At 38.6% G+C, this 13,018-nt stretch overlaps 1 protein-coding gene across 1 annotated transcript in view; it reads right to left on the bottom strand.

Annotated features, from left to right (window-relative positions):
• The window catches only part of AKT3 (AKT serine/threonine kinase 3), a 151,596-nt gene that overhangs the window by 137,912 nt on the left and 666 nt on the right, over positions 1 to 13,018 (bottom strand). The window contains exon 2 of the mRNA XM_035320807.1: positions 1,119 to 1,273. Coding sequence (XP_035176698.1) covers positions 1,119 to 1,164 — 46 coding nt within the window. The 5' untranslated portion in view covers positions 1,165 to 1,273. The remainder of the gene's footprint in view (positions 1 to 1,118; positions 1,274 to 13,018) is intronic.

Here is a 13,018-nt window from a genome sequence, read left to right as displayed (position 1 = left end):
ATACTCCAAAACGGGAGGCAGGCCTTAAGCTTCATGTAGGTTAGCCCATTTTCATCTGCAATATCCACAATGAAATACCAAAATACAGTTATGCAGGAGTAATAACAGAATAATAAACTTCTCTCATTCTCTTGACTTCTTTAACATTTAATGCCAATCTACAATATGAAAGCTAATAATGATCTTTGTCTTTGCATGCTGCTAATGAAACAAAGTATTTCTTTTTAAATTAAAGGACAATTTTGTTCACACTTTTCAAGTCTAAATCCTTCCGGGCTATAATCACAGAAGCTTGTGGCATATATCACCCTGTAATCCAGATCACCTTCTCTCTGCAAGAGAGATGATGTTCTTTTGGAAATATTCTTGTGCAACACCACAACCCAAAGCAAAGCAGAATGAATTATGGAAGATTTCATTCAAAGTCCATTACATGGTGTAAATGCCATCTATTTCTAGAGGCTTCCCATTCAAAACGTAACATAGAGCAACCTTCCCAAATCTGCAAATCACATGGTGACAGATTATGAAGTGACATCTCAAGAATTCACAGGAATTTAAGTGTAACAAAAAATATTACTTTAGACTGGCTTATAATTAGGAACAGACTCTTTAATCATATGGCTTTCAGGTCTGCAGAGTAATTAGATATATGCTGAGCTTTACACAAGTAGTATATTGATTTTACAGGGACTACTTGAGTATGTAATATAAGCTGAGCCACATATTGGCATCGAGGAAGTTTCACATGAAGTATTGCACCCACAACAGCTTCTATGCAACCTTCAACTGTGCACCTCTGTCCCTACTTCCAAGAGCTGCCACCACTGCCTACTTAGTCTGATACAGGGGTAAGAGGAGCTGCAGCAGCAAGGTTAAGTGGGAATTACCAAGTCCAGCTTCCTCCTTACTGTCAGTTACCCGCGTAAAACAGGGGCAGTGCTAAGGGTTAAGTATTAACATGACCCAAGCCTTAATGGCCATTAATTCCATATGGTCAGATTAGCTTGCTGCAGACTAGAAAATAAATCAAGAATGCTCCCAACATAACTGTACAATGCCACTGTACACAGCCTGCTACACACCACAAGAGCTTTGCATTAAGAGGTAAAACTTACCCCTCTTCTGAACCCAGCCTTCCTTCACAATGGTAACATCGCTCATGATGGCTCCACTCTGAACCCCCGACTCAAAAGAGTATTTCTTTGAGTTATCAGCTTGTCTGTTTGGCTTCTCTTCTACTGCTCTTCCCAATTTCTACTGATGAGTCACCCTGGAAGGAAATATTAGAGAAAGAATTTAAGTCTTTTCTGTTTTTCGCATTTGACAGCCAACAAAAAAAGTCTTTGTTGATGTCTTCCGCTGACTGAGCTCATATTAAAAATCTGTGTTTTTTTTTTTTTTTTTAATTAACCATATAATGGAATCATATTTCTATAGTCTTACAGCACATTTTCCATGAACACCTTGCTACTTAACAGACCCAGAATGTGTTACATTTTAAGTCACGTGGCACTATTATAAAACACACACAATAAAATTCCTTGTACTGATGCACAGGATGCCTTTAAATGAAACGGTGCCAGTACTGCTTCACAGGTCCAGCTTTGAAGCCACAGTATCTTTCACCATTCCCCCATTTGTCAGAATCCATGCAATTGGTAAGTGATTCTATTATTAAGACTGCATTGATCAGATCAAGAGTGAAAGGAAATGGAAGGAAAGGTTCTGTAAAGGCACTTAACACCAAAGCCTTATGATGATAACCATACCTATAATGCTTAACTGTTAAAATCTGTATTAAGCAATTCACCAGCCATGCAGTTACTTTTTTCAAAATGTTTCAATTAATTAAAAAGAAAAAAAAAAAAAAAAAGGGAAGAAAAAGAAATAGTAAAGGCTACAGAAATATAACATCCTTCTTACTTCCACTATAACTACATGATAGCCAGTACAAAACCTCTAAGTTTTTAGGAACAGCTGTACCGACAAGTACGTGAACAAAGAAGCAACTTTTTAGGAGTGCAAATTAACCAAAAGAGCCACCGTTTTGTTTATGAAAAGAAGGAGTTCATGTTCTCTCAGGGCTTTAAGCCAGGCAGTGACAAGAGTGCTCTCTTCCCTATAAAGAAGAAAAAAAGCTTGCAGGGGGCGGAAGGAGGCCAGCCCTACAACAGGACACTCCGGTCCCAGAAGCCACAGCCCTCCCTTCCAACCACCTCGCTCCCAGACTACCAACAAGCTGTGAAGAAGAGATAATAGCCCTGTAACCAAGCAGGAAGAGGTCAAAGGGCAGGAGAGGTCTCCTTTTGCCAGCAGATTGCCTTTCCCCTCCATCCTTCAAAACAAAGAGGAACATCCAAATCATGCCGATCTAGGAAAGGGACTTCTGTGATGGTGGAGGAACACCCTTCTATGGCTGTACACACAGGAGCACACCTGCACACACTGCTAGCATGGAGCAGGGACACACAGCCCAGTTCAGTACTAAAAAAACCAGTACATATATATCTATTTAGTGTACTGACCAACAAATGTAAACGTGATAGAAACAAATCGCCCTAAAAGCAACCAATGAATGAATGGAGAATGGTCGGGGAAATAAACTGTTCTAATCCAACCAAGAACAGGGTAAAAATTGAACCATTATACGTGCACAGGTTATTTCTTATTTGTCATTTGAAAAATGTGTATTTGCACCACACAGCAGCTAGATGGAAGGCTACTTCTGTAGGGATGCTGTGCTGTGCAAAATAAAACTTGGTATGAACATTTTTTCAAGTGGCACAGAACAAATAATGCAGTACAGCATAACTAAGAAATGCATATCCATTTTTCAGTTTTGCATTCACTTATTTTCTCAAAAAATGCAGAAATTCAAGTACTTGAAGTTAAAAACTGTAACATTGAATAATTTAATTTAGTAGTGCAAAGTTTAAATAATTTTGAAGGCACTGCCTCTGTGACATCCCTTGGCACTGGCAGATATGATGGTAAGTCCCATGTAGGCGACGCACACCTTTTTTCACCAGCATCACACCCCGCTCTGTCTAAAAGGACACCAGACACTTCTGTTTATGTAAACACACACTGCCTTCAGATTTATATACCTTCATGCTTTTACAAGAGTTAAAAGAAAATGTTACATACAAGGTTTTGGAAGGACAGGAGATGGCTTTGGTAGTTTCAGTTCATCTATTTAGCTTTAACTGGTTAGACTTTGCATTAGTAGGTAAGTCAGCATGGCAGAAATAAACACAAGCATGTCTTTCCACAGCCTTTACCTCACTAGTTAGAGAGTTATTTTCCGGGTCATACTCTATCAGAGCTTTTGTTTGTGCTCTTCAATCCAGTGATAAGAAAGCCCAACAGCTGTGCCCGGACAGAGAGATACTGAGGCACACAGCTGACACAGCTTCCAGTTCTGCCTTCCTGGATGAGGGCGGCACGGTATCAGTTCCTACTACAAGCACACACATCTTTACAGAACCAGGGGGAGCGTCAAAAAACACTGATGTATAGCAGCTGTGCTGTGATGCACAAGCAAGCACATCAGTATCCCAACACCCAACTTCGGATTGACTTTCCTACAAGACTTCCAGTGCATTCCTTAACACATGATCACAAGCGACTTTTTTCAACTCTAAAGACAAAATAAGCAAAATAGTTAGTTTTGGCTGGCATATGCTGTGATTCCTTTTATCCTATCTGTTAATCTAATGCAGTTCCCCATGTTGGTGTGTTCTTATGAAAAGTGCAATAATTTATTTTTATTGGTAGAGACTAAGCTGTAAGAAGTGAACTTCTGCACTAAGTAGCAATGATCTTGTCTGCCCACATACTGATCGTTAAGTCCATGATTTCTGTAGACATAGTTTTAATGAATGAATTTATGCTTAAAGCTCCCTATTTATCTACTGATCATGATTAGGTTAGTGTTATTTAATCAAAATCTGATCTATGACTGATTTTTATCTCTGCCTGTGTCCCAATAACCTCAATCGCATGCCTGTAGGACAGCATCCTACTCCTTCCATGTACTATTACATTGAATTTCAAACAAAAATGCCAAAATGCAAAAATCAGATAAATATGGTGACAAAGCTAACCAAATTATCTCTGTTTCAGCTTCACAGTGCTACCAGAAACAACTTAAGTAAAATTATCAACAGTTGTATGCAGACATAATGCTTATAGTGATCACTCCCATAATGGGTAATTAAAAGTCAATCTGAATTACACAGGAAGCTGTAGAAGATAAATCGAAGCATTAAAAGACTAATGAAAATAAAGGTTATACATTCACACTACACTTTCAAGAAGCCATTTGTAAGCATCTGTAGTATTATCCCTTATTAAATTCCTTTGAGGCTTTCTGAAAGCTAGATTCATTCACTCAGAAAGTCATCCAGTAACACACTTTTGAAAATTACCTATTGTGACGAAAACTGACCTTAATGAAAAACAGACATACAGAAACCTTCACCCTGAAGATGCACTGGTGCATTTCTACGGGCATAAAGGAGTTCCCTACAACATATGGAACAAGAACTCTTATAAGAGAATAGCATTCCATCTACAGTCCAGCTATTTCAAGAAAACCTACATAAACGTTCATGCTACACAGCCTGCACAGAGCTTAAATACTCATTAGCCATCAACTCTGCTCTCCCAATGCACTTTAAGTTTCAGCAGCTGTTACAGAGTAAATATTACAGTTTCCCCTGTTGCTATAGGATGGAATGGGGAAAAAATGTGTAAGAACTGAAGCTGAGGATGTTTTGCATTCCAGCTGCTTCCTACAGGGAAAAACCTAACTTATGTTTTTATTTATGTTCCAACAACTGAAGAACAGGTTGGATTGTTTTTTCTTTTTTTCTTTGCCACTTTATCAAACAGAACTTTTAGGAGATAATTTTCCAATGGTACATTGTATGTATTTTGCACAATGTATCAGTCAGTCCTGAATATGCATAATAAATACAGGAACCTATCATCTTTGTGCTTTGGGGTGCAGTTATGACAATTTACTCCATTGTGACCAGTTACAAGGATGAAATGTCTGCATTTATTTTTGGATCTTGTAAAAAAAGGCACATTTTTTGCTTTCCTCTTTGGAAAACTGTTAAGCCACATTTTGGTGTTACACGGAACAATTCAGCACACTTCTGAAGGACTAATACTATACAGAATTCTAAGTTCCTAGCTGTTATGGTCACAAGGACATCCTCCCGAGCAATGATCAAACAGAAATTTCTACATGCAACAATCCTACTGAGACTCACAGTTTTCCCTAAGTGTGGTGAAAAACCAAAACCTTTTTCAGTTCTCATCTTGAACTTTTGAGACCAATGGCTAACAAAGAAACAGTTTGTTTCATGATGCTATCATCTAGGAACTAAAGGACCTACCCTTAAAAGAAGCAATGGAGTATTCAGTAGGGAGAAGACACCTTTTCTCAACTCGTATTTTTGAATTAAATGAGGCACTCACGCCCATTGCAGCAGCCAGGCACCTCCGCAGACTCAGCGGATGGGGAGAAGGAAATATTTTCCTTCCAAGCAGAAGGAGCAAGAACAGTGTTTCAGGTCTACACTTAACAACCACTATGTGCAAGTGAATAATCATCAAGACTCGTAAGAGCAGACAACACTCCCTTGGAATCTGGGCATTCTCCCATTTCCCCAGTGACAAGAGACAGCTGAGTACAGAAGACAGTGCCCATAAATTCAGTGTAAATTGTATGATTCAGGTCTCTGTTGTAAGAACTTTCATAAACAGAAGCTCCTACTTTCAACAATTTTGGAGCTGAGAAAAAACAGATACTCTCACATTTACCAACTTAAGCTACCAGGGAGAATACCAACAGTATCAGCTTCACCTCTTCCAATGACTACCCCTACAACTTCACGTACCGTTCACAACCCAGTGATTAACCCAATGATTATATAAATCTAAATGTATCAGGGAACTGCCATTTTACCTTTTTCAAGTAACCATTTGTTTAATAAAATGCTTTGGGGAGGTGAGGAGAGAGGATGGTGTCAAAGGGAATCTTTCTCTTTGCCTGACTCACTGAGATTCCTTGGTCTTCAACATAATAAGAACCAAATCTCCTCATCTTTACATCATTTCTCAGAAAGGTACACTGAAAAATTGTATGTTTGCACACACAAAACAAACACTAATACAAAAACACACACACAAAAAAAAAACAACAAACAAACAAACAAAAAAAAACAGCTCTTAGTCGTCATCCTCTAGAGGCTATCATCATACCCATGTTTGTTTCTCTGCTTTAGGGGCATTTTTTTTTTTTTCCAGATCAAGTTCTTAGGAGGTTTTCTCAAATCCTCCAAAGTTTGAATCCTCCAACGCAACCAACCAGGCTGTAGCAGTCGTCAGTACTGTTTGTAATCACAAAGTAAGAAATTAAAAAGTGAAGGCTCCAAACTAAAAACAGAGTTCTCTTTAGGACATAAGGTTGAGATTCAAGTTTTATTTATATGAAAAATGCATGCATATCCTCTTCCCCTACCCAAGTTGTTATCTGAAAGTCTGGTCAAACAATTAGAGGATACATTGCACAGCATCAAAAATTACACAAAAGACTATGCTGCAGAACACAGATTGTTACAAAACTTCCTAAATTAAATTAACCTGTATTACTAATGGAAGAATCACATCCAGTTCAGTGATTTATCTAAATAGTAGTGTATTTATATAGGCTTCTACAAACTACATATTCTGCAATTTTTGTTATACTTCAAAAACGGTGAAGTTGGATTATGTCTCTCCTTATGGTCTCAGGAGGACTGACTCATTTAAATACTGCCACTACTTAGATTGAGAAAAAGGAACCTGCAGGAAGACAATTTTTGTTCAACTTATAAGGACTTCTAAACAAACATACAAAAAAAAAATCACAAAACATTAACTGGTTTTATAATACAAAGAAATAGAATAAAAACCAACAAACATTCTGAATACGTTATAAATTTATAAAATCCTTACTGTATACACAATTAAGACACTTAAGCATACCCCTAAATAATATCTAATTTTATTTTTTAAATAATTTCTAATTTACAAATTTTACAACAAATATAAAAAAATCGAAGCTTTGCAACAGGCATTGCAAATATTTTTTTGAATTGTATTCTGCACTAAAAGTCTCAATGTCATTAAGAATACTGATATTAAAAATCATTCCTAACAACTTTACTTCATAAGCCTTGACTTGGACTTAGAAGGAGAATAACAAAAATAGCAATATTTACACTTTGTGGTGGGGAAAGAAAAGATACTTTAGAAAGGATAAATAGGTCTTTTTAAAGCACACTTATGTGTATGCTTTGTGCCTTAATATTTTCAGTCTTCTATCTTCACTTACAGTATGTCAAAAAGCTGCACATAACTCATACATGTTTAGATAAGCAAGTTAGAGACTTTAGGTAAGTTCAGTTGTGACTGCTGTCACACTGAAATTTTAATATGTTAAGTTATATGTTTCAGTTAGATTTAGCAACTGGGTAAGTTGCCAATAAAGAAACTATAATCCTGGATTCTTTTTCATATTAGAATTAATTAAGCTATTAAACTATTTTAATCAAATTAAGCTATTTTAAGGGACAAAGGTACAATTAAGGTAAGGTGAACAAACCCACCCCTGTCTTTGTTTACCAAGGTATAAAGGAAGTTTCTAACAGTAGCTAAATTGTTTGTCTAGAATCCCACATGAAAAAATAACAACCCATTGTTTGCATTGTTTTTATTGACAAAAATGCTTTGAATCCTTTTCTCTCCCCCCAGTCAGAAAAAAACAACTGAAAATCAGACAGGAGAGTGAGAAAAAAAAATGTATGAGAATACAGGTCTGAAATTCAACCAAAGAATATATTTAAAGCAATAAATGTGAATGGAGGGCTAAAGTTGTGCATTAAAGAAAAAATGAACTTGGGAGAGTTTTGAGACTTAAAAGAACTCAAATTAAGGATTAGTTGAGTATTATAACTATCAAAGTCATATTTCACTCAACACTTCAAAATATAATAAGTTTAACTTGCTGAGGATTAACATAGGAATACTCTTTCTTGCCATTTCAAGATGAAGTTCCTTCACTCTTAAAAAAAATAGTTTAGTAATGTCTCAAGCTACCAAGCAAAATTAAACTCAAGTTTAATATTTTGAAAACAAATTAAATTGGATTTTCAAGCCTGTAATTCCCTGAAACAGGTTGCCTAATTTGCAAAAGGTCACAGAACCAAGAAATTCCCATACATTCTGAAATGAGATAGGTTAAAAGATATCTAAGAGCTTCATTAAGCTCATATGCTTGATTCTTGGTAAGATAGTAACTTTTGTAGAGCACAGCACCATAATGCGTATACCATAATGCGCACACAATTAAAGCCACAAAGAATTAAGATAATAAAAGTCAGAAGTAAACAAAGTACCATGAGTAATGAGAAAAGGAAAGTACTGAAATAAAAAATGTGCTCTCAAACTATTAATACACAAGATGGAAAAAGTTCAATGACATGTCTACCAAAAGGCTTTCATTCAAACCCTTAAATTAGGATTTGTTTATTATTTGGGTATTGTACAAATTAAATTCTGAATTTGCTTGAAAATGTGATTCTTTCCCACACAGCCATCAAAAAATGCTGAACTTGCTAATTCTGCCACTGTGCACGACCAGAATTGCACTCCAAGTTCTAATCTAAAGCTTTTGGATCTCCTTGTTCATCTTCAAAAGCATTATTATCAACAGCTTGAGATCTGAATTTTCTAAGCACAGAATGAATTCTCTACAACCATAAATGAAGACTGTTCATTTTTCAAAAGTATATTGTCACCTGAACACATTTAAGGCTAGTTGCAGTGCTTACTAGACAAAGGTCTTCAGCAAATGTTATACAAAAAGACAGATTGCATGAAACTCACACATTCAACCTTAATTCTCTGCCCTATAGTATATATGGAAAAATTTAGGAAAAAGTATAACTATAAGAAAAACACAAGACAAGTCGTACCAATCACATATCCCAAGAAGCACACTAAATGCTTAGGGGAAAAAATTACTTTTTAGAATTTTTTTTAGAAATTGTTTTGAAAGCCTGCCAAGACTCCACCGAGAAATACTGTGTAACTTTTGTGGGGTTAAACCACCTGCAAAATAAGCTTTTAACCTCTAGGTTACTGCTACCCCACACCTACAAAAATCCAGTGGCAAGACCTTCACTGATCTCAGTAAAGCTGAATGAGGCTCTTCACCTGTGCCCCTACTGTAGGATGCATTCAAATAACCTCATCACATACAGGATGCAGTAACATCTGACAAACAGTGCTATCACATCATTCAGCCACGTGTATGAAACACCGAGGACCTGGCTGCATTCTTAAGGGAATTATTGCCGGGTTTTAGTCAGGATATTCCAGAAAAATTCACAGGGCAACAGCTTGTTCTTAATACTCTTTTTGATCAGTAGGACTTGCACCTAAACACTCACATAGAAACACATGGAAAAAGAGGGTTGCTCAAGATGGATGTGAGACATAAGTTATTTAATCTAAACATAGTCCATGTTGACACTAATATCAAAAATCTAAGAAATATTTAAAATGACCAAAAGCAAGCATCTGTCTATACACAGGACAAAAATGCTTCCCCTCCTTGACAAGAACATTTAATGATATTTGTAATTTTATTTTTTTAAACTATCAACTTTGCCACAACTTCCTACTACACCTGAACAACACCTTTAAATAACAAAGACAAACAGAATCTGCTTGGAATCCATCACATGTACCAAAACTACTTTGATTGCCATACTTAATGTTGATGTAGAGCTACAGGACAAGGACAAAATGCCATGCCAACTATTACAACAGCCTTGCATTTTCTGCAAGTTTTTTATTCGTATATATTAGAAATTCAACTAAAACAAGCTTCGTTTATAATTTTTCTCTTCATACAAGCAGCCCTGAATCTGCTTCATACAAGTAGCCCAGAAGAAAACACACACCAAAATTTTAAAGATGATTTTACACCACAGAAAGTGCTAAGTTAACTTTCCAGTTCAGTAGTTTCATTTGTTTCTCTGGCTTTAATAGATTTGTTAAACACTTTGAATAAGCTTTTCCATTTACTATGTAACTACTGCTTAGAAAACAGTCCTCTATATAGCCTGCCAACCTGTTGCAAAGACAAGCAACAAGTGCCACAGATTTACCAAGGAGAACCCGATACACCCAGAGCAGCCCTTCCATGTAACCAGGAGGCAACATACTAGCAGACACAAGGCTCCTCATCCCAAAGATCCCTTGCTTTACAGGGAGTGCCACACTCCCTGATGGACCTGCTGTGTTAGACAGTAACCTCCATCCCTGCCCTGATATCCTTGATAGGCATATCCTAACAGAATGAGAGCCAATCTAATACTCTAGAGTGAAGGGCAATCTTACAGGTGGTGGTAAATTTCATACAAATATTGGAAACAAAAGTGACGTTTTCAAGGTAAATAAAACTCATGAACACACACATTCCACTGTCTTTGAATCATCAATATTCTTTACAAAGGGAGCAGTGCACACTTTGAACAGAATGATTAGTTTATTAGCTGGGAAAAACAAACCAGGGGGCTTTGGGCACATAGTGCTAGCTGACTTGGGACAACTAACACCCCTACTAAGCATGCAGCTACAGTCCAGTGTGTTCCTTTTAAAGCAACTCCATTTATGCATTAACCATATCAAAATGGAAGTACACTACAAGAAAGTTTTCACTCCGCGTATTTCACGGTCCTCCCGCTCTCCAGTGTTGGTTAAAACCAGCATCATGCCAAAGCCACCAAAGATGCCACCAAAGTTAGACTTCCACACACCAAGTCAACCTCTCCTGCTGAATTAGCAGCACAAAATGAAATTCCAACCAAATATGTTTATTAGAAACTGTATCTTCTTTATACTAAGAACAGCACAGAAATTTGAAATGTATTTTAACATTTGAACTACTGCAATAATGGTGTCATACCTTCCAAAGCAATTGAGAATTTCAGTTATTAAAAAAAAATAAAAATAAAAAAAAAAAAAAAAAAAACCACTTCTTTACTATCTCTTTAAATTGGGAAAATTTGCACACAGAAAGTGAAAGAAGACCAAATAAACCAGTGGCAGCAGTGGCAGGCAAATTCCAAGTAGTCTGAAGGATGTCTCAGTTATTATACAAACTTCAGACACATGCTGTTTCAAACTGAAGTCGGAAGTCGAGATATGGTTTCTGGGAACATCTTGCAAACAGAAGCTTGGGTTGCAAACAATAGCAGAGCTCCAGTGGTTTGGGGGTAAGCTAAAGAAAAAACACCACTATTATCCCTTTCGTCCACAAAGCATTTGTTCCAGTGTCAAGATGTCAACATTTTCTAGTACAAGTTAATGCCATTGCAGCCTTAACACTGTATCTGCTTCAGCTGGGGCAAGATAAAAACTCGCATGTGTCAGATTTCACATGGACTTCCCGTAGCGCAGCAGCATGTTGTTTAACCACGCATCATCTTCCCCCAAACTGCCAAACAAGTGCGGGAGCGCGATGCTGAGATACAACTTTCTATGAAGCTGTCCATGAAGCTGAAGGGCCCGCTGAGGTAAGGCAAACCTAGCTAGAGGAAGGCAGGAATGCATCACAGCATCGACTGCCTCAGAGAGGAGTTTCACTGGTATTACCTGTGTGTGTGTGCATACTCCAAACATCTACATTAGAAAAAAAATGAGTTATCAAAACACGATACAAAGCTTTCCAGGAAACGGGATTTTTCTTCTCTCTACCGTTTTTATTTGTCTCTCATTTGAACTTGACTGACTGGCCACATCCAACCAAAATAGATCCACGTGGGCTATAATTAGCAATCCAATCCAATTAGCGATATTGGGGTCAACTTAAAGGCTCCTGCCATAAAACAAACAAACAAGGAAAAAAACAGTCCTAGAGGCGGGATCTTGAGTTGTATGCTTATCTTAAAAGTCAAAATAAGCTTTCTTCCCTATTTCACATACACGCTTTTCGTATTGGTATACAGAAGCTTACAAAAACAACAGGTCATGCCTAAGAAGTCCTTTCTCAGAAGTTTAGGACCTCTCATTTGCATGTCTCTTGCCTTGGGAAATTGATTGCTATGTACAAAATGTGGCAAAGTATGGGGGAAGTACGTTTGCCTATTAGCCAAGTTTTGGTAGGTCCTAAACAAACAGAGGCAGAAGAGGCTGCCGCGAGTTCCTTCAGTCCTGGGAAAGGCTGGAGATGGAGGTACCTGGCACAGTGGGGTTTTCAGAACAGAATGTCTTAAGGAAAAGTTAAGCGAGTCAATCCGTAGGCGTATTTTCATAAAAATAAAAACAAGATCTTGTAGATATATCCAAGTAGCCAACCAATTGATAATTACATTAAAAATATAGAATGCAGATGTGGAGCAATGCACTTGTTTACCCCCTACCAGCCGCACAAACCCAGGAATTTGGGCTTTTTTTATTATTATTATTATTTTAGCCTAACCCCGTTAGATAACCCAGCGTGGAGGAGGCTGTGGGTAGGGAACCAGCAGCAACCGCGCCGCTGCTCCCCGACCGCTCCCGGACGCTGCGGCTGGGACACGGCGACAGCATCACCCCCCCTCCCCACCCCATTCTATCGCGACACGCAACGATACGCGTGGCGGGCGCCGCGGCGACATGGGGGGGGGGGGGGGTGCAGCACGTGCGGGGCGCGCCCCCGCCGCGCGTCAACTTGCTCGGCATGTGCGCGGCGGCCTCCATGATGGCTGGTGCGGGAGGAGGAGGAGGAGGAGGAGGAGGAGGGTTGGGGGCGGCGGCCGGTTTGTTTACTCGCAGGCAGGAGCCGCCAGCGGCGGCATCACCCGGGCGGCGCGGGCACGCGCACACCGCGCCACGGGCACGCGCGCGGCGCTGCCAGACCCCCGCGCCGCAGTCACCCCCGGCGCGCTCCCGCGGGGTGTGGGGGGGG

The sequence above is a fragment of the Oxyura jamaicensis genome, chromosome 3 (genome assembly GCF_011077185.1).
Source record: "Oxyura jamaicensis isolate SHBP4307 breed ruddy duck chromosome 3, BPBGC_Ojam_1.0, whole genome shotgun sequence".
In the NCBI taxonomy this organism is placed as follows: domain Eukaryota; kingdom Metazoa; phylum Chordata; class Aves; order Anseriformes; family Anatidae; genus Oxyura; species Oxyura jamaicensis.
The sequence above is the reverse complement of the archived record's forward strand: the minus strand, read 5'-3'. Positions and strand labels throughout refer to the sequence as shown.